Raw genomic sequence first — 13406 nt, forward strand, 5'->3', positions numbered from 1 at the left:
GAACCTCCCCCGTTCCCTCCCCGCCCTGACCAGGTGCCGTTTCACCTGGGATGACGCCCAGACTATCTGTTGATCCCTTTGGAGGACGGAACTTTCAGGAGAGCGGACCTCGAAATAAAAGGGGCAACAATTTATCGCCTTCTCAATAAACGTCTCAAGCCGTGACTGGGGTTGCGGGAGTTCTGTGCTTTTGGGGTCAGTAGCCCGCTCTGCCGGGACGGGGAAAGCAGGCGGCGAGGCTGGGTTCCCCTGTGTGGGGGTCCGGTGGCCCCTTCTCGCGGTGACATCCCCTGCGGTCCTGGGAGCTGACACAGGCCTCTCGACAAGATCCCGCGGAGGGGAGGCCGATGGGAGCCCCTGGGATCCAGGGAGATGTGTCAAAACCGAGGGTGACGGTGGCCGGAGGTCGTTTGTTTTACTTGCGACTGGGATGGTCGGACATAAAGACGTGCAGAGGTACGGTAAGGGGGGGGGGGGGAGGGATGTGAGGCAAAGTCTTTGGACCCAGAGGGTGTTGGGAATCTGGAGCTCGCTGCCTGGGAGGGTGGTGGAGGAAGTGGAGACAGGCGGGGGGGGGGGGGGGGGGGGGGGGGGGGGGCTGCCGGGAGAGGGAAAACTCTCACAACAATTAAGAAGCAATGAGATGAGCATTTGAAACTCCGGAGCAGAAAAGGCTACCAACTGAGTCCCGAAAATGGGGGTTAGAATAGTCCGGAGCTTGAAGGGCCGAGTGGCAATGGACTCCCTCCGTGCTGTAAGTCTCCGTGACCCCATCATTAGATCAACTGAATCAGAGGTCAATCGAGCGGGCGTGACTGGCAGTGGTGGTCAGCCACCCGTTCAGGCTCGTCCACGACGCAAAGCTCATCCGTGATGGTTAAGGATTCAAACACCAGGAAGTGCTCACCGGGGAATGAATGCAGTGGCATATGTGGGTAACAGTGATGACCCGTGCACAGCAAAATGGCGTCGAAAATAGCGGTTTTGGTGTTTCCCTCGCTGTCTTTTGTCGTCACGTCCCATTGGCCTGTGGAGGAGAAGTCTTGATTCCTCTCGACAGTTAGCACATCGGTCTGCGGAGAGAAGAAAATGGTTCAAGCAACAACGATGTTTCCCGCTGCCGCCAATTCCCCAATCAAACAACGAGGCAATAAACAACACAGCTCCCCACCCATCTCACCGCCAGAGAATTGTTGGGCTCGGCATCAGGCAGCTCAGGATGCAACTCCTCTCTCCAGAAACCTGCTCCGTAAAAGCTCCCTCTTTTCAACGCCTCAGAAATGCTCTCCTCGCCTTCCTTGACTCCGCCCAGCAAAAACCTCATCTCCGCAGGCTGCAAAAGCACAATCACTCCCCCCCCCCACCACCCCGTCCCCCCCAATCCCCACCACCAGCTCCGGCACTTTCCTCAGTCAAACCACAGTCCATTAGCCCGGAATGAAAAACACATAGCATCATAGAATCATAGAAGTTTACAGCATGGAAACAGGCCCTTCGGCCCAGTTTTTACCATTAAGCTAGTCCCAGTTGCCCGCACTTGGCCCATAACCCTCTATACCCATCTTACCCATGTAACTATCTAAATGCTTTTTAAAAGACACAATTGTACCCGCCTCTACTACTACCTCTGGCAGCCCATTCCAGACACTCACTACCCTCTGAGTGAAGAAATTGCCCCTCTGGGCCCTTCTGAATCTCTCCCCTCTCACCTTAAACCTATGCCCTCTAGTTTTAGACTCCCCTACCTTTGGGAAAAGATGTCGACTATCTACCTTATCTATGCCCCTCATTATTTTATAGACCTCTATAAGATCACCCCTAAGCCTCCTACGCTCCAGGGAAAAAGTCCCAGTCTACCCAGCCTCTCCTTATAACTCAAACCATCAAGTCCCGGTAACATCCTAGTAAATCTTTTCTGCACTCTTTCTAGTTTAATAATATCCTTTCTATAATAGGGTGACCAGAACTGCACACAGTATTCCAAGTGTGGCCGTACCAATGTCTTGTACAACTTCAACAAGACGTCCCAACTCCTGTATTCAATGTTCTGACCAATGAAACCAAGCATGCCGAATGCCTTCTTCACCACCCTGTCCACCTGCGACTCCACCTTCAAGGAGCTATGAACCTGTACTCCTAGATCTCTTTGTTCTATAACATCCCTTTGCCAATTTCACCTCCAGGCTGCTGGAAGCACACAGGCCCAGCAAAAAACAGAATCCTTTCCAAAAATAAAAACATGACCAGTGCAGTCGAACACACTCAGGTTTTTAACCCATAAATGGCTGAGGCGAACGTATTATGGTAACCATTCACCACTGTACTACATTATATGTACTACACTGATTGTATCATGTTGGTGCCCTTGTGGGCTCCGCCCCCGGCTCCGCCCCCTTGAGGGGAGGTATAAAGAGCAGTTGCCCTGTAGGCGGCCCTCACTAACAGACCAGTCGCAGGCAGGCACTGTTCTAGTTGATTAAAGCCACAGTTCACTTCAACTCTCTGTCTCGAGTGAATTGATGGTCGCGTCAAAGGCCCAATGCCGAGAATCCAATAGTCAAAAAAGTCAGGTTCGATTCCCCGCTCGGGTCACTGTCTGTGCGGAGTCTGCACGTTGTCCCCCAGTGTCTGCGTGGGTTTCCTCCGGGTGCTCCGGTTTCCTCCCACAAGTCCTGAAAGACGTGCTTGTTAGGTGGATTGGACATTCTGAATTCTCCCTCTGTGTACCCGAACAGGCGCCGGAATGTGGCGACGAGGAGATTTTAACAGTGACTTCATTGCAGTGTTAATGTAAGCCGACTTGTGACACTAATAACGATTATGATTATTATTATTATAACATTGGCCTTGCATTTGCATGTGGCAATGACTTTTCAGTTGTGGTAAGACACTGTTTCATACACGTTTATTATTGATGGAAAAAAGACAGGCCGTCGAATCTTTTCATCTTGGACTCATCAGGACAATTCGCAGGGATAACAAATTCTAACAATTTAGCAGGGGGCACAGACTTGGGATACGGGGTAGATCATTTAGGACTGAGATGTGGAAATATTTCTTTGCTCAAAGGGTATCAGAGGAGAGCTGCCTCACTTCCTATCAGAGTCTCTCCACTTTCACGCCTCTCCTAATTCAGTCGCCCCCCCCCCCCCCCCCTTGACCGTTCGGTCTGCGGGCGTGGGGAGTGTGGGAGAGGGGGGTGATCCTAAGCGAGGCCGCAGCCCTCCTGCTGCATTGCAGCATAACCATTGTGCAACGAGGGGACTTTCACTTGGCTGCGATGGGGAGGTGTTTGCCCCGAGGCCCTCCTGTCGCAACCTCATACACGCAAGGTCCCTGGTTAATGATAACCTGACCGTCCCTGACCAAAGGCCGCGGATCTGTTCCAGTTCATCGATTTCTCTTTCTCCAAACACACATGGACTTTGGGACAGCATTCCTGCACATCTTTGGACACTAAGGGACAATTTAACACGGCCAATCCACCTCACCTGCACATCTTTGGACACTAAGGGACAATTTAACACTGCCAATCCACCTAACCTGTACATCTTTGGACACTAAGGGACAATTTAACACAGCCAATCGACCTAACCTGTACATCTTTGGACACTAAGGGACAATTTAACACGGCCAATCCACCTAACCTGCACATTCTTGGACACTAAGGGACAATTTAACACGGCCAATCCACCTAACCTGTACATCTTTGGACACGAAGGGACAATTTAACACGGCCAATCCCCCTAACCTGTACATCTTTGGACACGAAGGGACAATTTAACACGGCCAATCCCCTAACCTGTACATCTTTGGACACGAAGGGACAAGTTAACACGGCCAATCCACCTAACCTGTACATCTTTGGACACGAAGGGACAATTTAACACGGCCAATCCACCTAACCTGTACATCTTTGGACACTAAGGGACAATTTAACACAGCCAATCGACCTAACCTGATAATCTTCGGACACTAAACGACAATTTAACACGGCCAATCCATGGTCTCTCTCTCTCTCTATCTCATGCTCTCACTCTCTCTCTATCTCACGCTCTCTCTCTCTATCTCATGCTCTCGCTCTCTCTCTATCTCATGCTCTCGCTCTCTCTCTATCTCACGCTCTCTCTCTATCTCATGCTCTCGCTCTCTCTCTATCGAACGCTCTCGCTCTCTCTCTATCTCATGCTTTCGCTCTCTCTCTATCTCATGCTCTCACTCTCTCTCTATCTCATGCTCTCGCTCTCTCTCTATCTCATGCTCTCGCTCTCCCTCTATCTCATGCTCTCACTCTCTCTCTATCTCACGCTCTCTCTCTATCTCATGCTCTCGCTCTCTCTCTATCTCATGCTCTCACTCTCTCTCTATCTCACGCTCTCTCTCTATCTCATGCTCTCATTCTCTCTCTATCTCACGCTCTCTCTCTATCTCATGCTCTCGCTCTCTCTCTATCTCATGCTCTCTCTCTATCTCATGCTCTCTCTCTCTCTCTATCGAACGCTCTCGCTCTCTCTCTATCTCATGCTTTCGCTCTCTCTCTATCTCATGCTCTCGCTCTCTCTCTCTATCTCATGCTCTCACTCTCTCTCTATCTCATGCTCTCGCTCTCTCTCTATCTCATGCTTTCGCTCTCTCTCTCTATCTCATGCTCTCGCTCTCTCTATCTCACGCTCTCTCTCTCTATCTCACGCTCTCTCTCTCTATCTCACGCTCTCTCTCTCTATCTCATGCTCTCACTCTCACTCTATCTCATGCTCTCACTCTCTCTCTATCTCATGCTCTCACTCTCTCTCTATCTCACGCTCTCTCTCTCTATCTCATGCTCTCGCTCTCTCTCTATCACATGCTCTCGCTCTCTCTCTATCTCATGCTCTCACTCTCTCTCTATCTCATGCTCTCACTCTCTGTCCATCTCATGCTCTCACTTTCTCTCTATCTCATGCTCTCACTCTCTCTCTATCTCACGCTCTCTCTCTCTATCTCATGCCCTCGCTCTCTCTCTATCTCATGCTCTCGCTCTCTCTCTATCTCATGCTCCCACTCTCTCTCTATCTCATGCTCTCGCTCTCTCTATCTCATGCTCTCTCTCTCTCTATCTCATGCTCTCTCTCTCTCTATCTCATGCTCTCACTCTCTCTCTATCTCATGCTCTCACTCTCTCTCTATCTCATGCTCTCGCTCTCTCTATCTCATGCTCTCACTCTCTATCTCACGCTCTCTCTCTCGGTCTCATGCTCTCGCTCTCTCTCTATCTCACGCTCTCGCTCTCTCTCTATCTCACGCTCTCTCTCTCGATCTCATGCTCTCGCTCTCTCTCTCTATCTCACGCTCTCGCTCTCTCTCTATCTCATGCTCTCGCTCTCTCTCTCTATCTCACGCTCTCTCTCTATCTCATGCTTTCGCTCTCTCTCTATCTCACACTCTCTCTCTATCTCATGCTTTCGCTCTCTCTCTATCTCATGCTCTCACTCTCTCTCTATCTCATGCTCTCACTCTCTCTCTATCTCATGCTCTCACTCTCTCTCTATCTCACGCTCTCTATCTATCTCATGCTCTCGCTCTCTCTCTATCGAACGCTCTCGCTCTCTCTCTATCTCATGCTTTCGCTCTCTCTCTATCTCATGCTCTCACTCTCTCTCTATCTCATGCTCTCGCTCTCTCTCTATCTCATGCTCTCGCTCTCTCTCTATCTCATGCTCTCACTCTCTCTCTATCTCACGCTCTCTCTCTATCTCATGCTCTCGCTCTCTCTCTATCTCATGCTCTCACTCTCTCTCTATCTCATGCTCTCGCTCTCTCTCTATCTCATGCTCTTGCTCTCTCTCTATCTCATGCTCTCACTCTCTCTCTATCTCACGCTCTCTCTCTATCTCATGCTCTCGCTCTCTCTCTATCTCATGCTCTCACTCTCTCTCTATCTCACGCTCTCTCTCTATCCCATGCTCTCATTCTCTCTCTATCTCACGCTCTCTCTCTATCTCATGCTCTCGCTCTCTCTCTATCTCATGCTCTCTCTCTATCTCATGCTCTCTCTCTCTCTATCGAACGCTCTCGCTCTCTCTCTATCTCATGCTTTCGCTCTCTCTCTATCTCATGCTCTCGCTCTCTCTCTCTATCTCATGCTCTCACTCTCTCTCTATCTCATGCTCTCGCTCTCTCTCTATCTCATGCTTTCGCTCTCTCTCTCTATCTCATGCTCTCGCTCTCTCTCTATCTCACGCTCTCTCTCTCTATCTCACGCTCTCTCTCTCTATCTCACGCTCTCTCTCTCTATCTCATGCTCTCACTCTCACTCTATCTCATGCTCTCACTCTGTCTCTATCTCATGCTCTCACTCTCTCTCTATCTCACGCTCTCTCTCTATCTCATGCTCTCGCTCTCTCTCTATCACATGCTCTCGCTCTCTCTCTATCTCATGCTCTCACTCTCTCTCTATCTCATGCTCTCACTCTCTCTCTATCTCACGCTCTCTCTCTCTATCTCATGCCCTCGCTCTCTCTCTATCTCATGCTCTCGCTCTCTCTCTATCTCATGCTCCCACTCTCTCTCTATCTCATGCTCTCGCTCTCTCTATCTCATGCTCTCTCTCTCTCTATCTCATGCTCTCTCTCTCTCTATCTCATGCTCTCACTCTCTCTCTATCTCATGCTCTCACTCTCTCTCTATCTCATGCTCTCGCTCTCTCTATCTCATGCTCTCACTCTCTATCTCACGCTCTCTCTCTCGGTCTCATGCTCTCGCTCTCTCTCTATCTCACGCTCTCGCTCTCTCTCTATCTCACGCTCTCTCTCTCGATCTCATGCTCTCGCTCTCTCTCTCTATCTCACGCTCTCGCTCTCTCTCTATCTCATGCTCTCGCTCTCTCTCTCTATCTCACGCTCTCTCTCTATCTCATGCTTTCGCTCTCTCTCTATCTCACATTCTCTCTCTATCTCATGCTTTCGCTCTCTCTCTATCTCATGCTCTCACTCTCTCTCTATCTCATGCTCTCACTCTCTCTCTATCTCATGCTCTCTCTCTCTCACTGTCTGTCTCTCTCTGTCTCTCCCTCCCTCACTCTGTCTCTCTCTCTCTCACTCTATCTCTCTCTCTCACTGTGTCTCTCTCTGTTTCTCACTCTATCTCTCTCTCTCACTCTGTCTCTCTCTCTCTCACTCTGTCTGTCTCTCTCACTCAGTCTCTCTCTCTCTCTCACTCTGTCTCTCTCTCTCTCACTCTGTCTTTCTCTCACTCTGTCTGTCTCTCTCTGTCTCTCTCTCTCACTCTGTCTCTCTCTCTCTCTCTCTCTCTCACTCTATCTCTCTCTCTCTCACTCTGTCTCTCTCTCTCTCACTCTATCTCTCTCTCTCACTCTATCTCTCTCTCTCACTCTGTCTTTCTCTCTCACTGTCTCTCTCTCTCTCACTCTGTCTCTCTCTTTCTCTCACTCTGTCTCTCTCACTCTGTCTCTCTCTCTCACTCTGTCTCTCTCTCTCACTCTGTCTCTCTCTCTCACTCTGTCTCTCTCTCTCTCACTCTGTCTCTCTCTCTCTCTCACTCTGTCTCTCTCTCTCTCACTCTGTCTTTCTCTCACTCTGTCTGTCTCTCTCTGTCTCTCTCTCTCACTCTGTCTCTCTCTCTCTCTCTCTCTCTCACTCTATCTCTCTCTCTCTCACTCTATCTCTCTGTCTCTCACTCTGTCTCTGACTCTGTCTCTCTCTCTCACTCTGTCTGTCTCTCTCTGACTCTGTCTCTCTCTGTCTCACTCTCTCTCACTGTGTGTCTCTCTCTCTCACTCTCTCTCTCTCTCACTCTGTCTCTCTCTCTTACTCTTTCTTTCTCTCGCTCACTCTGTCTCTCTCCCTCACTCTGTCTCTCTCTCTCACTCTGTCTGTCTCTCTCTCACTCTGTCTCTCTCTCTCACTCTATCTCTCTGTCTCTCACTCTGTCTCTCTCTCTCACTCTTTCTTTCTCTCGCTCACTCTGTCTCTCTCCCTCACTCTGTCTCTCTCTCTCACTCTGTCTGTCTCTCTCTCATTCTGTCTCTCTCTCTCACTCTATCTCTCTCTCTCTCACTCTGTCTCTGTCTCTCACTCTATCTCTCTGTCTCTCACTCTGTCTCTGTCTCTCACTCTAACTCTCTGTCTCTCACTCTCTCTCTCTCTCTCACTCTGTCTCTCTCTCTCTCTCACTCTATCTCTCTCTCTCACTCTGTCTCCCTCTCTCTCACTCTGTCGCCCTCCCTCTCACTCTGTCTCTGTCTCTCACTCTGTCTCTCTCTCGCTCACTGTGTCTCTCTCTGTCTCTCACTCTGTCTCTGTCTCTCACTCTGTCTCTGTCTCTCACTCTGTCTCTCTCTCTCTCTCACTCTGTCTCTGTCTCTCTCACTCTGTCTCTGTCTTTCACTCTGTCTCTGTCTCTCACTCTGTCTCTCTCTCTCACTCTGTCTCTCTCTCTCTCACTCTTTCTTTCTCTCTCTCACCCTGTCTCTCTCCCTCACTGTCTCTCTCTCTCACTCTGTCTCTCTCTCTCTCACTGTGTCTCTCTCTCTCACTCTATCTCTCTGTCTCTCACTCTGTCTCTCTCTCTCACTCTGTCTCTCTGTCTCTCACTCTATCTCTCTCTCTCACTCTGTCTCTCTCTCTCACTGTGTCTCTCTCCCTCTCACTCTATCTCTCTGTCTCTCACTCTGTCTCTCTCTCTCACTCTGTCTCTCTCCCTCACTCTGTCTCTCTCTCTCACTCTGTCTCTCTCTCTCTCACTCTGTCTCTGTCTCTCTCTCACTCTGTCTCTCTGTCTCTCACTCTATCTCTCTCTCTCACTCTGTCTCTCTCTCTCTCACTGTGTGTCTCTCTCTCTCACTCTATCTCTCTGTCTCTCACTCTGTCTCTCTCTCTCACTCTGTCTCTCTCCCTCACTCTGTCTCTCTCTCTCTCACTCTGTCTCTGTCTCTCACTCTGTCTCTGTCTCTCACTCTGTCTCTCTCTCTCACTCTGTCTCTCTCGCTCACTCTGTCTCTCTCCCTCACTCTGTCTCTGTCTCTCTCTCACTCTGTCTCTCTCCCTCACTTTGTCTCTCTCTCTCACTCTATCTCTCTCCTCTCACTCTGTCTCTGTCTCTCACTCTGTCTCTCTCTCTCACTCTATCTCTCTCTCTCACTCTGTCTCTCTCTCTCTCTGTCTCTGTCTCTCTCCCTCACTCTGTCTCTGTCTCTCACTCTGTCTCTCTCTCTCTCTGTCTCTGTCTCTCTCCCTCACTCTCTCTCTCTCTCTCTCTCACTCTGTCTCTCTCTCTCTCACTCTGCCTCTGTCTCTCACTCTGTCTCTCTCTCTCACTCTGTCTCTCTCTCTCACTCTGTCTCTCTCCCTCACTCTGTCAGGTAATGGTCTGCTGTGTACCAGGAGACCCCCACACCTGTGTGAAGCGGACACTCGTAATAAGAGCATAGGAACTAGGAGCAGGAGTAGGCCATCTGGCCCCTCGAGCCTGCTCCACCATTCAATGAGATCATGGCTGATCTTTCGTGGACTCAGCTCCACTTTCCGGCCCGAACACCATAACCCTTAATCCCTTTATTCTTCAAAAACTATCTATCTTTATCTTAAAAACATTTAATGAAGGAGCCTCTACTGCTTCACTGGGCAAGGAATTCCATAGATTCACAGCCCTTTGGGTGAAGAAGTTCCTCCTAAACTCAGTCCTAAATCTACTTCCCCTTATTTTGAGGCTATGCCCCCTAGTTCTGCTTTCACCCGCCAGTGGAAACAACCTGCCTGCATCTATCCTATCTATTCCCTTCATAATCTTATATGTTTCTGTAAGGTCCCCCCTCATCCTTCTAAATTCCAACGAGTACAGTCCCAGTCTACTCAACCTCTCCTCGTAATCCAACCCCTTCAGCTCTGGGATTAACCTAGTGAATCTCCTCTGCACACCCTCCAGTGCCAGTACGTCCTTTCTCAAGTAAGGAGACCAAAACTGAACACAATACTCCAGGCGTGGCTTCACTAACACCTTATACAATTGCAGCAGAACCTCCCTAGTCTTAAACTCCATCCCACTAGCAATGAAGGACAAAATTCCATTTGCCTTCTTAATCACCTGTTGCACCTGAAAACCAACTTTCTGCGACTCATGCACTAGCACACCCAGGTCTCTCTGCACAGCAGCATGTTTTAATATTTTATCATTTAAATAATAATCCCTTTTGCTGTTATTCCCACCAAAATGGATAACCTCACATTTGTCAACATTGTATTCCATCTGCCAGACCCTAGCCCATTCACTTAACCTATCCAAATCCCTCTGCAGACTTCCAGTATCCTCTGCACTTTTTGCTTTACCACTCATCTTAGTGTCGTCTGCAAACTTGGACACATTGCCCTTGGTCCCCAACTCCAAATCATCTATGTAAATTGTGAAAAATTGTGGGCCCAACACTGATCCCTGAGGGACACCACTAGCTACTGATTGCCAACCAGAGAAACACGCATTAATCCCCACTCTTTGCTTTCTATTAATTAACCAATCCTCTATCCATGCTACTACTTTACCCTTAATGCCATGCATCTTTATCTTATGCAGCAACCTTTTGTGTGGCACCTTGTCAAAGGCTTTCTGGAAATCCAGATATACCACATCTATTGGCTCCCCGTTATCTACCGCACTGGCAATGTCCTCAAAAAATTCCACTAAGTTAGCTAGGCACGACCTGCCCTTTATGAACCCATGCTGCGTCTGCCCAATGGGACAATTTCCATCCAGATGCCTCGTTATTTCTTCCTTGATGATAGATTCCAGCATCTTCCCTCCTACCGAAGTTAAGCTCACTGGCCTATAATTACCCACTTTCTGCCGACCTCCTTTTTTAAACAGTTGTGTCACGTTTGCTAATTTCTAATCTGCCGGGACCACCCCAGAGTCTAATGAATTTTGGCAAATTATCACTAGTGCATTTGCAATTTCCCTAGCCATCTCTTTTAGCACTCTGGGATGCATTCCACCAGGTCCAGGAGACTTGTCTACCGTTAGCCCCATTAGCTTGCCCATCACTACCTCCTTAGAGATAACAACCCTCTCAAGGTCCTCACCTGTCATGGCCTCATTTCTATCAGTCACTGGCATATTATTTGTGTCTTCCACTGTGAAGACCGACCCAAAAAATCTGTTCAGTTCCTCAGCCATTTCCTCATCTCCCATTATTAAATCTCCCTTCTCATCCTCTAAAGGACCAATATTTACTTTAGCCACTCTTTTTTGTGTTATATATTTGTAGAAACTTTTACTATCTGTTTTTATATTCTGTGCAAGTTTACTCTCATAATCTATCTAACTCTTCTTTATAGCTTTTTTAGTAGCTTTCTGTTGCCCCCTAAAGATTTGCCAGTCCTCTAGACTCCCACTAATCTTTGCCACTTTGTATGCTTTTTCCTTCAATTTGATACTCTCCTTTATTTCCTTAGATATCCATGGTCGATTTTCCCTCTTTCAACCGTCCTTCCTTTTTGTTGGTATAAACCTTTGCTGAACACTGTGAAAAATCACTTGGAAGGTTCTCCACTGTTCCTCAACTGTTTCACCATAAAGTCTTTGCTCCCAGTCTACCTTAGCTAGTTCTTCTCTCATCCCATTGTAATCTCCTTTGTTTAAGCACAAAACACTCGTGCTTGATTTTACCTTCTCACCCTCCATCTGTATTTTAAATTCCAGCATATTGTGATCGCTCCTTCCGAGAGGGTCCCTAACTATGAGATCCTGAATCAATCCTGTCTCATTACACAGGACCAGATCTAGGACTGCTTGTTCCCTCGTAGGTTCCATTACATACTGTTCGAGGAAACTATCTCGGATACATTCTATAAACTCCTCCTCAAGGCTGCCTTGATCGACCTGGTTAAACCAATCAACATGTAGATTAAAATCCCCCATGATAACTGCTGTACCATTTCTACATGCATCTGTTGTTTCTTTGTTTATTGCTGCCCCACCATAATGTTACTATTTGGTGGCCGAAAGATTACTCCTATCAGTGACTTTTTTGCCTTACTATTCCTGATTTCCACCCAAATGGATTCAACCTTATCCTCCAAGGTGGACAAGGATAAGAGTGGTCCTAGGATGAATGTGCTAAATTGGGGGAAGGCTAATTATAACAATATTAGGCGGGAACTGAAGAACATAGATTGGGGGCGGATGTTTGAGGGCAAATCAACATCTGACATGTGGGAGGCTTTCAAGTGGCAGTTGAAAGGAATTCAGGACCGGCATGTTCCTGTGAGGAAGAAGGATAAATACGGCAATTTTCGGGAACCTTGGATAACGAGAGATATTGTAGGCCTCGTCAAAAAGAAAAAGGAGGCATTTGTCAGGGCTAAAAGGCTGGGAACAGACGAAGCCTGCGAGGAATATAAGGAAAGTAGGAAGGAACTTAAGCAAGGAGTCAGGAGGGCTAGAAGGGGTCACGAAAAGTCATTGGCAAATAAGGTTAAGGAAAATCCCAAGGCTTTTTACACGTACATAAAAAGCAAGAGGGTAGCCAGGGAAAGGGTTGGCCCACTGAAGGATAGGAAAGGGAATCTATGTGTGGAGCCAGAGGAAATAGGCAAGGTACTAAATGAATATTTTGCATCAGTATTCACCAAAGAGAAGAAATTGGTAGATGTTGAGTCTGGAGAAGGGTGTGTAGATAGCCTGGGTCACATTGTGATCCAAAAAGACGAGGTGTTGGGTGTCTTAAAAAATATTAAGGTAGATAAGTCCCCAGGGCCTGATGGGATCTACCCCAGAATACTGAAGGAGGCTGGAGAGGAAATTGCTGAGGCCTTGACAGAAATCTTTGGATCCTCGCTGTCTTCAGGGGATGTCCCGGAGGACTGGAGAATAGCCAATGTTGTTCCTCTGTTTAAGAAGGGTAGCAAGGATAATCCCGGGAACTACAGGCCGGTGAGCCTTACTTCAGTGGTAGGGAAATTACTGGAGAGAATTCTTCGAGACAGGATCTACTCCCATTTGGAAGCAAATGGACGTATTAGTGAGAGGCAGCACGGTTTTGTGAAGGGGAGGTCGTGTCTCACTAACTTGATAGAGTTTTTCGAGGAGGTCACTAAGATGATTGATGCAGGTAGGGCAGTGGATGTTGTCTATATGGACTTCAGTAAGGCCTTTGACAAGGTCCCTCATGGTAGACTAGTACAAAAGGTGAAGTCACACGGGATCAGGGGTGAGCTGGCAAGGTGGATACAGAACTGGCTAGGCCATAGAAGGCAGAGAGTAGCAATGGAAGGATGCTTTTCTAATTGGAGGGCTGTGACCAGTGGTGTTCCACAGGGATCAGTGCTGGGACCTTTGCTCTTTGTAGTATATATAAATGATTTGGAGGAAAATGTAACTGGTCTGATTAGTAAGTTTGCAGACGACACAAAGGTTGG

The 13406-nt window shown here is 48.1% G+C and overlaps 1 protein-coding gene across 4 annotated transcripts in view; it reads right to left on the reverse strand.

Annotated features, from left to right (window-relative positions):
- The window catches only part of LOC140399616 (flavin-containing monooxygenase 5-like), a 95687-nt gene that overhangs the window by 35734 nt on the left and 46547 nt on the right, over positions 1–13406 (reverse strand). For all 4 annotated transcript variants that reach the window (XM_072489153.1, XM_072489152.1, XM_072489155.1 and 1 more), the window contains one exon: positions 908–1073. In XM_072489153.1, the coding sequence (XP_072345254.1) occupies positions 908–1073 (166 nt within the window). The remainder of the gene's footprint in view (positions 1–907; positions 1074–13406) is intronic.

Source organism: Scyliorhinus torazame, chromosome 23 (assembly GCF_047496885.1).
Source record: "Scyliorhinus torazame isolate Kashiwa2021f chromosome 23, sScyTor2.1, whole genome shotgun sequence".
Classification (NCBI taxonomy): domain Eukaryota; kingdom Metazoa; phylum Chordata; class Chondrichthyes; order Carcharhiniformes; family Scyliorhinidae; genus Scyliorhinus; species Scyliorhinus torazame.